Below are 12,472 nucleotides of genomic sequence, written 5' to 3' on the forward strand. Positions count from 1 at the left end.
TAGCCAATCAGAATGGTCATGCTTCTCAATGTTGCTAAGCTACAGTAAAACAGTGTTGTAATGCAAAGAGGCGGTACATTAAGAACTTCGGAATCAATTTACAAGTACAATTAAACACTTCAAACAACTTTATGTAGTCACTTAAAAGTATGCACGCTACCAGCCAAAAGTTCTTGAACAGTAAGATTTGCATTTATTTGATCCAAAGTACATCCAAAACAGAAACATTTTGAAATATTTTTACTGTTTAAAATAATTGTTTTCTATTTGAATATATTTAAAATGTAATTTATTCCTGTGGTTTCAAATTTGATTTTTTTGCATCATTACTCCAGTCACACGATCCTTCAGAAATCATTCTAATATTCTGATTTGCTGTTTAAAAAAATGAATTATTATTGTTATATAAAAATTAAGTTGAGTAGTTGAGTAGCTTTTTTCATGTTTGTTTATGAATAGAAAGAAAGAGCATAATAAATGTCTTTATCATCACTTTTGATCAATTTAAAGCATCCTTGCTAAATAAAAGTAAAACACACTGACTCCAAGCTTTTGAGTTGTATAGTGTTTAATGTTACACAAGCTTTTTATTTCAGATAAACGCTGAACTTTGGATCTTTCTATTCATCAAAGAATCCTGAAATGAACTGTATTAAATATCGATAGTCATAATAATAATAATCACTGTTTCTTAAACAGCAAATCAGCATATTAGAATGATTTCTGAAGGATTATGTGACTGAAGACTGGAGTAATGATGCTGAAATTTTAGCTTTGATCACAGGAATAAATTACATTTTAAAATATATTCAAAAAGAAAGCAGTTATTTTAAATAGTAAAAATATTTCAAAAATTTTACTTTTTTTGCTGTACTTTGGATCAAACAAATGCAGGCTTGGTGAGCAGAAGAGACTTCTTTAAAAAAAACATTTAAAAAATCTTAATATTATTTCATGATATATGATAATGGCATATTTGTTATTAAATTATGATGACAATTTATGGTTTTCAAATTAAGTGGAAAGCCATAAGGTGACACCAGTTGGTGACAAGAAACCAGAAAAAATAAAAAAAAAATCATTTGTTTTTTGGAATTTTATTTCTAATTATATTCACATGTACTTGTGACATACTAAAGCATACTTTTTGGGGCCACTCTGATGTTGAGCGAAATGTTGAGTCAAACTGCATGGCCAGCCAGTATGATTTTTGTTATGCCTCGAGTGCGAAGTTGTCCCATATCCCAACTGAAAGCTGACCAAACACAACAAACTGTTTTCTGTAAACCATTCCTCTCCGCAGTGACAGTGTGAGTGAAGTCATTTGATCCAGCTGCAGGACACAAGCCATTTCATTTATTAGGGACAGCAGTATGACTGTGAGTTTAAATGGCCTCTATTGTTCCGTTGTGCTTCCCACTCACCCACACACGTACACACGGATCCACTCACAGTTGACACGACTCTATCGCTACATGCACGGAGCGTTTGGCTGGATTGTTGAATACAGGGAGATGGACACAAAAAGTTCCAGGGAAAGAAATACAGCCGTCATTCCTTTTTGTAACATTCCTACAGATCCATTCATCATCAGCCAATCAGTGTTTAGCAAACAGGTACTGTGACAGATACCACACCTATGACAGGCACCAGCACGTGGAGGAAAGAGAAGGTGGAGAATAGATACAAAGAGTTGTACTAGTGTAAGGAAGACTGTCACCAATTACAAGGAAAAAAAAAAAAAAAAGACAGGGACCGGTTCAAGAATTTGAATGCAATTCATGTGGATTCTTTTGGAAAGGGCACTTAGATCAGCAAGGAAACAGCATAACAAGGACTCACTGTCTGGGAGACACAGAATAAAGAGTGTGGAGGATGGACACATGGCTGAATGAAGTCCAGAAGCATCCAGCCCTGTTTGTCTTGTGCTGCTCTGTGACCTTCAGGATCCTTCACAGGTTCCTGCAGACTGTGCCCAGTCCCGGGACAGTGGAAACAGACCCGTGGAGGACGTGGAAATGGAGGAACCTCTCAGTGTCACTCGTCCACTCAATGCTGACTGGCATCTGGGCTGTCGCCTGGTGAGTTGCTGTTTTTTTCAGTGATTTGTTTTAGAGTAAGAACACGAAACGTGGTTTTAGCATCTAAAATAAATAAATATAGATGATTAATATGTTTGCAATTAAATATTAATGCATCATTTTAATTCATTTGTGAACTGAAATTTTAATTAAGAGGCCATTTAGTTATTTTTAATTTCATATAATTAATTTTGTATATATATATATATATATATATATGTTTGCATATATATCACAACAAATTGTAACATTTTAATCAATTTTGAATTTTGAACATTTTTTAACAAATGTCTTATTCAATATTTTGCTTTTGTTAGAATATTTAAACATTCTTAAAATATGACAAATGTATAGCATTTGTCATATTTCAAGGGTTTAAATATTTTTACAAGGCAAAATGCTGAATAAAAGACCACAGAGGTTCAGTATCCCGAGTACGTATTGAGTCAAAGTATGTTACAGTCGTTGAAATCTTGATGGCTTGTGTTTACAGTTAGACGTTGCTATAGTTTATAGTACTAATAGTACTGCTAAAGAATAAACGCAAGTTATTGAATGTTCACAAACAAGACTTAACCTTCAGTTACAGATCTCTCAGTTTGGAAACAGGAAAAACCTGCTGTACAGGCCTGAATAAGAGAATGCAACTAACTAAAAAGAAATTACACCATTATAATTGTCACAGTATGAATCACTTCAGCTCTCAAGCCAAGCGGGAGTTTCACCATTGTGGGCGTGGGTGGGTTTTTTAATCAGCAGTGGATTTTTTCACTCACCTTTATGTTGTCAAGTGTCAGTTATTGAGCACTTGTCTGTATTATTTTGATTTTCTGGTTGATATGATCAACTGTCTGCATGAATCTGTGTCCCAACAGTGTCGTACAGCATCCTGTGATGGTGCATGAGATCCCCACCACCTTCACCCCGTCAGCATACATGCTAGTCGTCGTCTCATCTGGTCAGTAAGCACATCAGAAACACATTCCATACATTACAATGCAACACGTTTAACCTAGACCCTTGACAAGTAGGAAGTGTACAAATTCCATGACTAATATCTTATTTATCTGATGCTCATGCTCTCCTGCATGTTCAACCGTCTAGAAACCTTTGTTGTGCCTCTCTGTAACTCCGCTGTCCTGATAAGAGTTTAAGCTGTTTTGTGACTCAGGTCTTTGGAATGATGTTGTAGAAAAGAGTTAATATCTTAAAGCTATGTTTATCTTACAGTCTTAATAGTAAAAGCTGGGGTTGTCTAATATAAGCTACCATACCTTACTTTTACATTTTGTTGCCTTGGAATTATAAGGTTCTATCTGCATTCTGAGCAGTTTTGAGATATTGAAGCTTTAAAGTTTTTGGGTTGCATAGACGTCTATAGGTAGAACTAAAAAAATGCCCTAAATGTACACAGTATACAGAAAAACAAAACATAATGTAAATACGTTGTCACATAAGAATATGTGAATAACTGAATTTGGACAAAAACGTCATAGAGAACCTTATAATTCCAAGGTGACGATGTACATGTTCACCAATAAGATAGCTTACATGAGTTACATTTTTTAAAGGTGCTGTATGGAATTTTTTGACTGTATTTAAGCATAAAAATTCCATGACATGTTAAGGCAGATATTTAGGAAACATCCTTACATTCTTGTTTTTTTTTTTTTTTTTTTGAAAAACAATCCAACAGCCAGATATTTTGCTTTACACTGCTCTCCAAAAGTTTGGAAACACCCCTAGCAAAGTGTGGTTTTAAACGATATCAGCATAAATCCTTATCATTTTTTGGTGCAAATACATTAAAGTAACTTGACATTATCATTGAAGACCAGCAATAATAATTTTCATTTTGATTACATATTAATGGCAATACATACATACATAAACTTGGCCCAGGTTTTTAAAGATTTTTGGGTCAGCACACTTTAATAGCTTCAACAATTGTTTGCCAATTAAGTTTAGAATACAGTGAATTTAGGCCCAGATTATGCAGAGCTGTAATAGCTGCTAATGGTGGATATTTTGATGAATCGAAAATGTTTTCTATGTAAAAACTGTTTATTTAATAAAACATGTTTTTGTGGTTTGTGTTGTCCCTTATCAGTGCAAAATGATCACAAATTAAAAAGGATTCATGCCAACATTGTCCAAAACCCCAATTTTCTAAGGCATTTCCAAACTTTGGAGGGCAGTGTAGGTCCTGTTTATACTAGTTTAAAATGAAAATGATCTACGTCTTCACTGGTGTTTTCACCGCATTTCAGAAACAATCTCCTGGTGCGTTCAAGTCATGTCAGATGGATCGTATTTACAAACTGAACGCACATGAAGGCCACCACAAAGTCATTATTATGAGGGGGAAACTCGAAATTTTCTTTCAAGGAGAAGTCCACTTCCAGAACAACTTACAGATAATGTACTCACCCCCTTGTCATCCAAGATGTGTCTTTCTTTCTTCAATCGTAAAGAAATTATATTTTTTGAGAAAAACATTTCAGCATTTTTCTCCATATAATGGACTGCTGTGGTGCCCTGATTTTGAACTTCCAAAATGCAGTTTAAATCGATTCCAAATGCGGCTTTAAACAACTCCAGCCAAGAAAGAAGGGTCTTATCTAGTGATACAATCAGTTATTTTCATAAAATTTATATACTTTTTAATGTCAAATGCTCGTCTTGTTTTGCCGTTCCCAACCTGTTTTTTTCCGGTTCATGACAGTTAGGATATGTCGAAAAACTCATATCTCATGTTCTCCCTCAACTTCAAAATCATCCTATATCGCTGTTTTACCTTTTTGACTTTTCTTCTGTACCCGACCTAGAAAGCTTCAGTGTCCATCTAAAAAGTTTTATGATCAGAGGAATATTAAAACACGGATAAACCAACTCTTCAACTTATAGTGTAGTAAGGCCATTCGCCTTCCATTGTTAAATGGAAAAACAACTTGCATTTTACCCTCAGAATGCTGGGGCCCTAATTGAAACCCCCATTTGGGCTAGTTTTGAGTAGCAATTGGGCGGCTTTTGTGTGAAAACCTGGCAACCCTGTTTTCACGTGATGCTTGAACTGAGGAGCTACAGCGATCTGTCATGACCAATTAAAGAGCCACAAAACCGTATTTATTGTTTGAATTTCTTTAGAAAATGACAAAAGCTGAGACCAAAAGTAACCTGCCCTGTCTTGTCTGTCAGCACGTTGTCAGTGTCCTCTTTGCTCTGCGATGTATTTTTCACTGCGTGAGAACATGATATGTAACATGAGAGTGCCATGGCTTGTCGGACGTAGCAACAGTAACTAAAGGGGGTGTTTCTTTGCGAAGGGTCAATTGTGCTTGCTCTTCTCGTGTGTCCTCAATCTGGCAATCCACGTGAACATTAAGTCTAAGGAGGAGGGGGCGGGAGAAACAATATTTTTATATAGTCTGGACTGCAGTATCCAATTCGACTGCTAGATGTCAATATTTCTGTACATACTGCATGTTTAAAATGTGACTGTGAAGCTCAATTGTCAGCTTAATTTCATAAAATACCCCTTTTGGAAAAGGGATTATTGCATGAAATCAAATACATCATATGTGACCCTGGACCACAAAACCAGTCACAAGGGTCAATTTTTCAAAACGGAGATTAGTATATCATCTGAAAGCTGACTAAATAAGATTTCCGTTGATGTATGGTATGTTAGGATAGGACAATATTTGGCCGAGATACAACTATTGAAAATCTGGAATCCAAGGGTGCAAAAAAATCTAAATATTGAGAAAATCGCCTTTAAAGGTGTCCACTTGAAGTTCTTAACAATGCATATTACTAATCAAAAATTACGTTTTGATATATTTACAGTAGGAAATTTACAACATATCTTCATGGAACATGATCTTTACTTAATTTCTTAATGATTTTTGGCATAAAATAAAAATCAATCATTTTGACCCACACAATGTATTTTTGGCTATTGCTACGAATATACCCCACCGACTTAAGACTGGTTTTGTGGTCCAGGGTCACATATACTGTACAGTTATTAATCAAAAATTATTAAAAAGATTCATCTGAGAGTTTTCTCTATGGAAACTGTACTAAACAATAACACCTTGATCTCCTTCAACAGGCTACTTCATTCAAGATGCTGGTGACATTATCTTTAGTGGGTATGCAAAAGCTTCTTGGGAGTTTTTACTTCATCATGTTATGGTAAGTCAACTCACATCTTATCACACAAGGCCATGAGAAAATACTAGGAGAAGCCATAAAAAGTCTATTAGTCCACCCTGGATAATAACACAGCTTGTGAAAACATAAGATTTAGGACAAAGTTCTTAACAGTAAACTTAATGATTCTGAACATGTAGATCAGAGTGGGCTCAGCCGTAATTGTGAAGTGGGGTGTGTGCACTGCCAGAATGATTGATTGCACATCATTCTCACCTATCCTTGACCAATTAAAGAGCCACAAAACCTTCTGTACTTTGTACTTGTATTTTTGTATGTATTTTATTTCTTTGGCAAGGCCCCAAGCTGAAAAAAGCCACGTAATTCTAGTAGGACAAAACAATGTGCAATAATGACAACTAGTCCTGCCAGAAAGACACTCCACACCGTATAAGAGTGGAAAACGCTTGGAAAGTGTTACTTGATCAAGTTCAGATAAAGTGCCTTTATCCAGTGTTCAGATTTCAGCTCCGAAAATGTTTTTATTTCAAACCCGTAAGACCGTTCATCTTCAGAACACAAAATAAGATGTTTTTGATGAAATCCAAGAGCTTTCTGACCTAGCTATTGATGTCCTTTCTGGGCCATAAAACAATTCAGTTGTGATGCTGTCTATGCAGGGTTGGAAAGCTCTCTAATTTCATAAAAAATATCTTAATTTGTGTTCTGAAGATGAAATTACAGGTTTGGAACGCTATGAATATAAGACTTTTCATTTTTTGGGTGAACTATCTCATTAATGTAATCAATCTCTATTATGTTTCCATGTAGGTGATCTGGTGTTTCCTGTATGCGGTGTTCACTCATCAGTATGTGGCAGGTGCAGTAGTGGCTTTGTTTGTGGAGGTGAACAGTGTGTTCCTACACACACGTTTATTGCTCAAACTGGCTAAGGTGGCCCCGAACTCTCACATCTACACTGTTAACAAACTGTTGAATGTGGTGACCTATGTGACCTTCCGGCTTGGAGCACAGTTTTACCTCACCTGGTACCTCATACACCACTACTCATCGTTGGATCATGCCCTCTACTTCCTGACAACCATGATGCTCATGAACATCATGATTCTTATCTACTTCTATCGCCTTCTTCGATCTGACTTCTTCAGCAAGGGGCATCCTCATAGTAGTGAGCATAAATTTGCTCAGGACTAAACCAACAGTCTATCAAGGGACTGTTAACACGACATATACGCATAGGATGCCTGTAATGAACGAGGAAACCCCACCAGAAAGAGTCTGATGTGAATCAGAGACATTCAGTTTTCACTTGTTATAATAAAACTTAAACTCATTAAAAAACTCAACTCAACTCAACTCAACAAAGGTTAAGAAGCCAATTTATTACCGAAGTGTTAGCACAGACACGTTTTAGGTGCAAAAAGTGATCTTGCTCAGTGTTTTCCAGTACAGATATCTGCCATTTCTTACAACAAGAAACATTTACTTCAGCAAAATGATTTTAAATTAATGGATTAACCCAGAAATGAAATTGTGCTGAAGGTTTAATCACTTTGGTTCTTCATGGAGACACATTTGGAGAAATGTAGCATTACGTCACTTACGCACCGATGGATCATCTGCAGTGAATGGGTGCCCTCAGATGGTCAAAATTAGAATTTACAGCTCATAAAAACATCACAATAATCCACTCCAGTTAATTAATGTCTCATGAAGCGAAAAGCTGCATGTTTGTAAGAAATAAATTCATCAAGGCATTTGAGATTAAGCTCAAAATATGAGTCCTCTGTCCATAACGCTTCATCTGGTGAAAAAGTCCATACTCTGTTGTCTTCTCCCATCAAATCCACCGACACATTTGTTTAGATCTTTTTTTTTTTTTTGGCTTGAAAACAGTGCTTGATTTGTGCATATTTCTCCCCCGAGTCACACAAAATGACTCTTTCACTGGAGAAAGCAATATATAGGTAGAGGACTTATCCCATAGCACAAGTACGTCTGCAAGATGTCTTTTAAGAATCAGTTGATCTGTAAAGCATCTGCTGTGTACAAACATCTGATAGACGTCTGTAAGATGTCAGTTTTACATACATTCTAAATCATAAACATCTTAATCTAATATACGTCTATTTGACATCTAATAGGAAACGTCCTATAGATGTATTGCAGATGAGCAAAACACTATTTTAATGTTATAAACAGTTTGATGGGTTTATTACAAACACAGTTTTCAACAAATCTGTTGCAATGATCTAATTTACAGTTTTTGCGTGGACTACTTTAATTAAAAAACAAAACAAAACAAAAAAAAACTATTATTGCGTAAATACAGAAACAATATCTGCCAGTGGGATAAGAAAGAAAACTTGTTTTCCCTTTGAATTACGTTCATATACAACTGGCAGAAATTTCTTCATGGGAAAAAAAACTTAATGTGTAACTTATGTAAGTTTGCTTTTTAAAAAAAAAACAGATAAAAAAAGTATCTTTATTTAATAATTTTTAGACATTTATACTGGAAAAAACAACAAAAAATACAATTAGGACTAGCTGCAGCGATACGGTCCTCAAAAAATAAGACTATACTTTCCAAAGCAGGGGCGACGTTGCACCTATAGGGGGCAGTGGAGTAAACTACCATTTTTAATCTACAAATGATTTGAAATAGCCACAATATATTATATAAAGCATTTTCCAAAATGGTGACTATGTGGTTAAGCGTGTCAGAACATGCCAATAATAAGGTATTATATCAAGCGCCGCGTCTAAATTCAGAAATTACAGTAGCCTTTTGTAATTGTAATTCCTTCCGAGGAAGTACTTGAAGAGTTAAGATGCAAAAGCCTCTATATCCATTTGACATTTTTTTTCTTTTTTTTTTTTTAAATTAGCATTTCTTTCTGGAAGTAAAAGTGCTTGATGGACGTATAATATGTGTCGGGAGCATTTACTCAGTATCATTATTTCATTTTTGACCAAGATGGCTTTTAGCTGGTTTTGCATCTGAACTCTTCACTTGTAGTTACATATTTAACCTTCATAGAAAATGATCAAGTTTTTGTCCTGATAAATGATGCTTTGGACATGATACTGCCTCAGCAACACAACTACTTAAGTAATCCAAAAAGGAGCAACATTTCACTAAATTGCTGAAAAAAACGTGGGTAGGAACAAGACTTAGTTCACTCAAAGAATGTACGTCTTTTTTTTCCTATCAAGAAATTAAAAGGTTAAAACAGGTGAATATTGGTTCATAACATTAAAACTGAATATACATCCTTTCATTCCTTTTTTTATAAATTTACATTCCTTTAGAAAATGCATATATTTAGCACTTCAGACTTTGCAATTGGGACAGTAAATTAAGTTTGCATTTTAGATGTAATTCAGGAGCCTTAATTTTTTAGGCTAAGAATCCTTGGTGGAAAGACAGGAGCAGCAGGAACCACCGACACACCCTGTAGACAACGGTACTGATCTACAATGTATATTTAGTGATTCCTGCAACATTTTGCAACTGAATTGGGCTGACATTAACTTAATACTGCATTTACTGACATTATCTTACTGCATTTTATTTAGCACATTTCATATTAGTTTGAGATTTAAAAAAAAAAATTAAAAATAACCTCTGGGGTCATTGAGCTCATTTTGAAATGCCCTGATGTAATTCATTCACATAAAGCCCAAAATGATCCCTAAAGTGGGCAAGTTGTCAGAGTTGATAGTATATTATAACTGGGATATATATAATGAGTTTGACTTCATGTCTCCACACATTGGGGAAAAATGTAAGCTGTACTAATTTTCAATAATTCTTTAAAAACCAACCCAAAAATGCTGCCCTGCACTCAAAGCACTTCATGAACATTTCATAACTTAAATGAACATAACATTGAAAAAATAAAGGTTCAATTACAATAATTCAAGAATTTAATAAATATCAGTTGTGATTTAAGTTTGAATATTTTTTGGTGATGCTCTGGTTTACTTTTGTAGTTTCAGTATCATTTTATAATCACAAATAAACACTTCAGGGTATGAAGAAAAATAAAACGTTAACCAATCTCCTATTCTCAAAACCCACTTAAAGTTCCACAGATATAAACGAATAAAGCCACAAGAACAAAAATTGTTTTTACAAACATTTATTCTTCTGTACATCTGACCAAAAGCACTTTAGATGATGCCGATCTGCAAGAAACAAAAGATGACAGTCAGCAAAGTTCAAAGCATAAATGAGTTGCAAAAGAAAGAAAATACATGAATGCATCACAATCATTCAGGCAGAAGTTTGACAATTCCCTCAACTTCCATGAAACTGACGGCATCTATTGTTTGACACATGCATGAACATTTACATTCACTAATTTACCTTGTTCGCAACATCCAAGGCATCGTAATCTGGTGCAAGACGAACGTATGCCTTCTTTTCGCCATCAGGCCTGAAAGGAGCAATACATAAAGCAGTCAGAATGCATCAAATCTGACAATGGCTTTTATTGGTATCAGCAGTTCCTTTAAGAACATTACATTTCAGAATAATGATTATTTTTACCATTATTCAACAATATCCAAAGGCTCCCTGGGTATTTGTTTAAAACTACTTGTTTCAAACTTTATTAGTACAAACTGGGATAATTTGTGTTACACTTAAATTAAAAACAATTACTCAAAGTAAATCAATTATTTATTTTATTTCTTGTTTATAACACCATTTAAGAGATACACTTTTTGACTACTTTTAAGCATTTCAATTTAGATTGTTTAAAGACTTGATGAATAAACCTACCTGATCAGTGTGTTGACTTTAGCCACATCGATGTCGTACAGTTTTTTGACAGCGTGTTTGATCTGATGCTTGTTAGCCTTGACGTCAACAATGAACACCAGAGTGTTGTTGTCCTCGATCTTCTTCATGGCTGACTCAGTGGTCAGGGGGAACTTGATGATGGCATAATGGTCCAGCCTGACAAAACCAGAGAGATATTAATTTTTAAACTCAGACAAGTTTTGTAAAAACTAGAATTTTATTTATGCTTTAGCTTCAACTAAATCTCAACAGTGAAATAAGGATGCATCAGTTTTTAAAAATTGTAATCAGATCATTTCATGCTTTGATCGCAATTCCCATCACTTGCATCCTAAAACCCAGAAATCAACACAACGCACTCTTGATTTTAGAGAGGTCAAAGTACAAACGAGTAAGAGGGCCTCACTTGTTTCTGCGTGGAGCGCTCTTCCTAGGGTACTTAGGTTGCCTCCTCAGACGCAGGGTCTTGGGCCGACGGAAGGTTGGGGAGGTCCTGATCTTCTTCTTCCTTTGGCTGTGGACACCCTTCAGCACAGCCTTTTTGGCTTTAAGGGCCTTGGACTTGGCCTCAGTCTTAGCCGGGACAGCTGTTGAAACATTAAAAAAAAAAAAATTATGATCTTGTAATATTAACACATTCTGAGTCTATATGACATACAATGAATGAGTATAGTTTTTTCAACCTGCGTTTTCACGTCTCATTTACAATAACGTAAAGACTTTCACGGACAGATCAACTGTACATGGATATTACCATGTTTACATTCATGCAGTAGCTATAAAATACAGAAATTCTCACGAATGTGTGAAGCTTTGAATCAATATTGTTTTCGCGGTTGAATTTTAATCACTAAACTGACTGGTAATGAATGAGAAATAGATATATGTAGCCACGTGTGTGTGACTAGCTAACGATGACAAGTCAATAAATTGGCACTGACTTATATTTTACCCTGTACAACCCAAATACAAAGTAAACATCCAGTTTATGATAACTTGATAATGGGTTTAACACTCGGACAATCTGATATCGTGACACTGCAAGCGCATGCAGCTCAATTATGTTAGCTTCCTAGCCGCGGTTGTGACTGAGGACGTTTCACTCCGGCATTTCTTCCATTAAAAACAGTGATATTTTACTCCCAACGCCTAAATAAGCAGCTAAACACAAACATATGTATATCAGCTACATTTAAGTGAAAACGCAGCTGTATATAATCACAATAAACGCTATTTTTATACCATAAAATCTATAAACCTAACGCACCTTCCTTCTTCGCCTTCGGGGCCATGTTGGGAAAGGAAGAACGAGAGGGGTTTCCTTCAGTATATCGCAGGGGTTCACGTTAACACACGCAGTCATCGCGAGAACACCACTAGGCATTATGGGTACTGTAGT

The 12,472-nt window shown here is 35.4% G+C and overlaps 2 protein-coding genes and 1 non-coding gene across 3 annotated transcripts; 1 reads left to right on the forward strand and 2 right to left on the reverse strand.

Moving 5' to 3' along the window:
- Window positions 1–1,420: 1,420 nt before the first annotated feature.
- Window positions 1,421–8,104, forward strand: tlcd1 (TLC domain containing 1). The gene is made up of 4 exons (XM_051093023.1): window positions 1,421–2,081; window positions 2,957–3,039; window positions 6,199–6,281; window positions 7,071–8,104. Exons 1-4 carry the CDS (start codon window positions 1,876–1,878, stop codon window positions 7,452–7,454), a joined length of 756 nt encoding a protein of 251 aa, XP_050948980.1. The 5' UTR covers window positions 1,421–1,875; the 3' UTR covers window positions 7,455–8,104.
- A 2,288-nt stretch (window positions 8,105–10,392) lies between these two features.
- rpl23a (ribosomal protein L23a) lies at window positions 10,393–12,450 on the reverse strand. Its single transcript, XM_051093024.1, has 5 exons — window positions 12,341–12,450; window positions 11,480–11,660; window positions 11,053–11,229; window positions 10,636–10,705; window positions 10,393–10,454 (listed from the first exon to the last, which is right to left on the reverse strand). The coding sequence occupies exons 1-5, from the start codon at window positions 12,363–12,365 to the stop codon at window positions 10,440–10,442; spliced, it is 468 nt and encodes a 155-aa protein (XP_050948981.1). The 5' UTR covers window positions 12,366–12,450; the 3' UTR covers window positions 10,393–10,439.
- On the reverse strand, window positions 11,335–11,404 carry LOC127153092 (small nucleolar RNA Z17). The gene has a single exon (XR_007825181.1). It is a non-coding gene; the product is annotated as a small nucleolar RNA Z17 (small nucleolar RNA).
- Window positions 12,451–12,472: the final 22 nt, after the last annotated feature.

This window comes from Labeo rohita, chromosome 21 (assembly GCF_022985175.1).
Source record: "Labeo rohita strain BAU-BD-2019 chromosome 21, IGBB_LRoh.1.0, whole genome shotgun sequence".
NCBI classification, from domain to species: Eukaryota; Metazoa; Chordata; class Actinopteri; order Cypriniformes; family Cyprinidae; genus Labeo; species Labeo rohita.

What these genes read in the sequence shown, in the direction of transcription:
- tlcd1 (XM_051093023.1), top strand. Translation starts at nt 1,876, where the DNA reads ATGGACACATGGCTGAATGAAGTCCAGAAGCATCCAGCCCTGTTTGTC. An exon ending in GGCATCTGGGCTGTCGCCTG is followed by an intron (nt 2,082 to 2,956) that starts GTGAGTTGCTGT and finishes GTGTCCCAACAG; the next exon opens with TGTCGTACAGCATCCTGTGA. An exon ending in GCTAGTCGTCGTCTCATCTG is followed by an intron (nt 3,040 to 6,198) that starts GTCAGTAAGCAC and finishes CTCCTTCAACAG; the next exon opens with GCTACTTCATTCAAGATGCT.
- rpl23a (XM_051093024.1), bottom strand. Translation starts at nt 12,365, where the DNA reads ATGGCCCCGAAGGCGAAGAAGGAAG. An exon ending in CCCGAAGGCGAAGAAGGAAG is followed by an intron (nt 11,661 to 12,340) that starts GTGCGTTAGGTT and finishes ATGTTTCAACAG; the next exon opens with CTGTCCCGGCTAAGACTGAG. An exon ending in AGCGCTCCACGCAGAAACAA is followed by an intron (nt 11,230 to 11,479) that starts GTGAGGCCCTCT and finishes TGGTTTTGTCAG; the next exon opens with GCTGGACCATTATGCCATCA.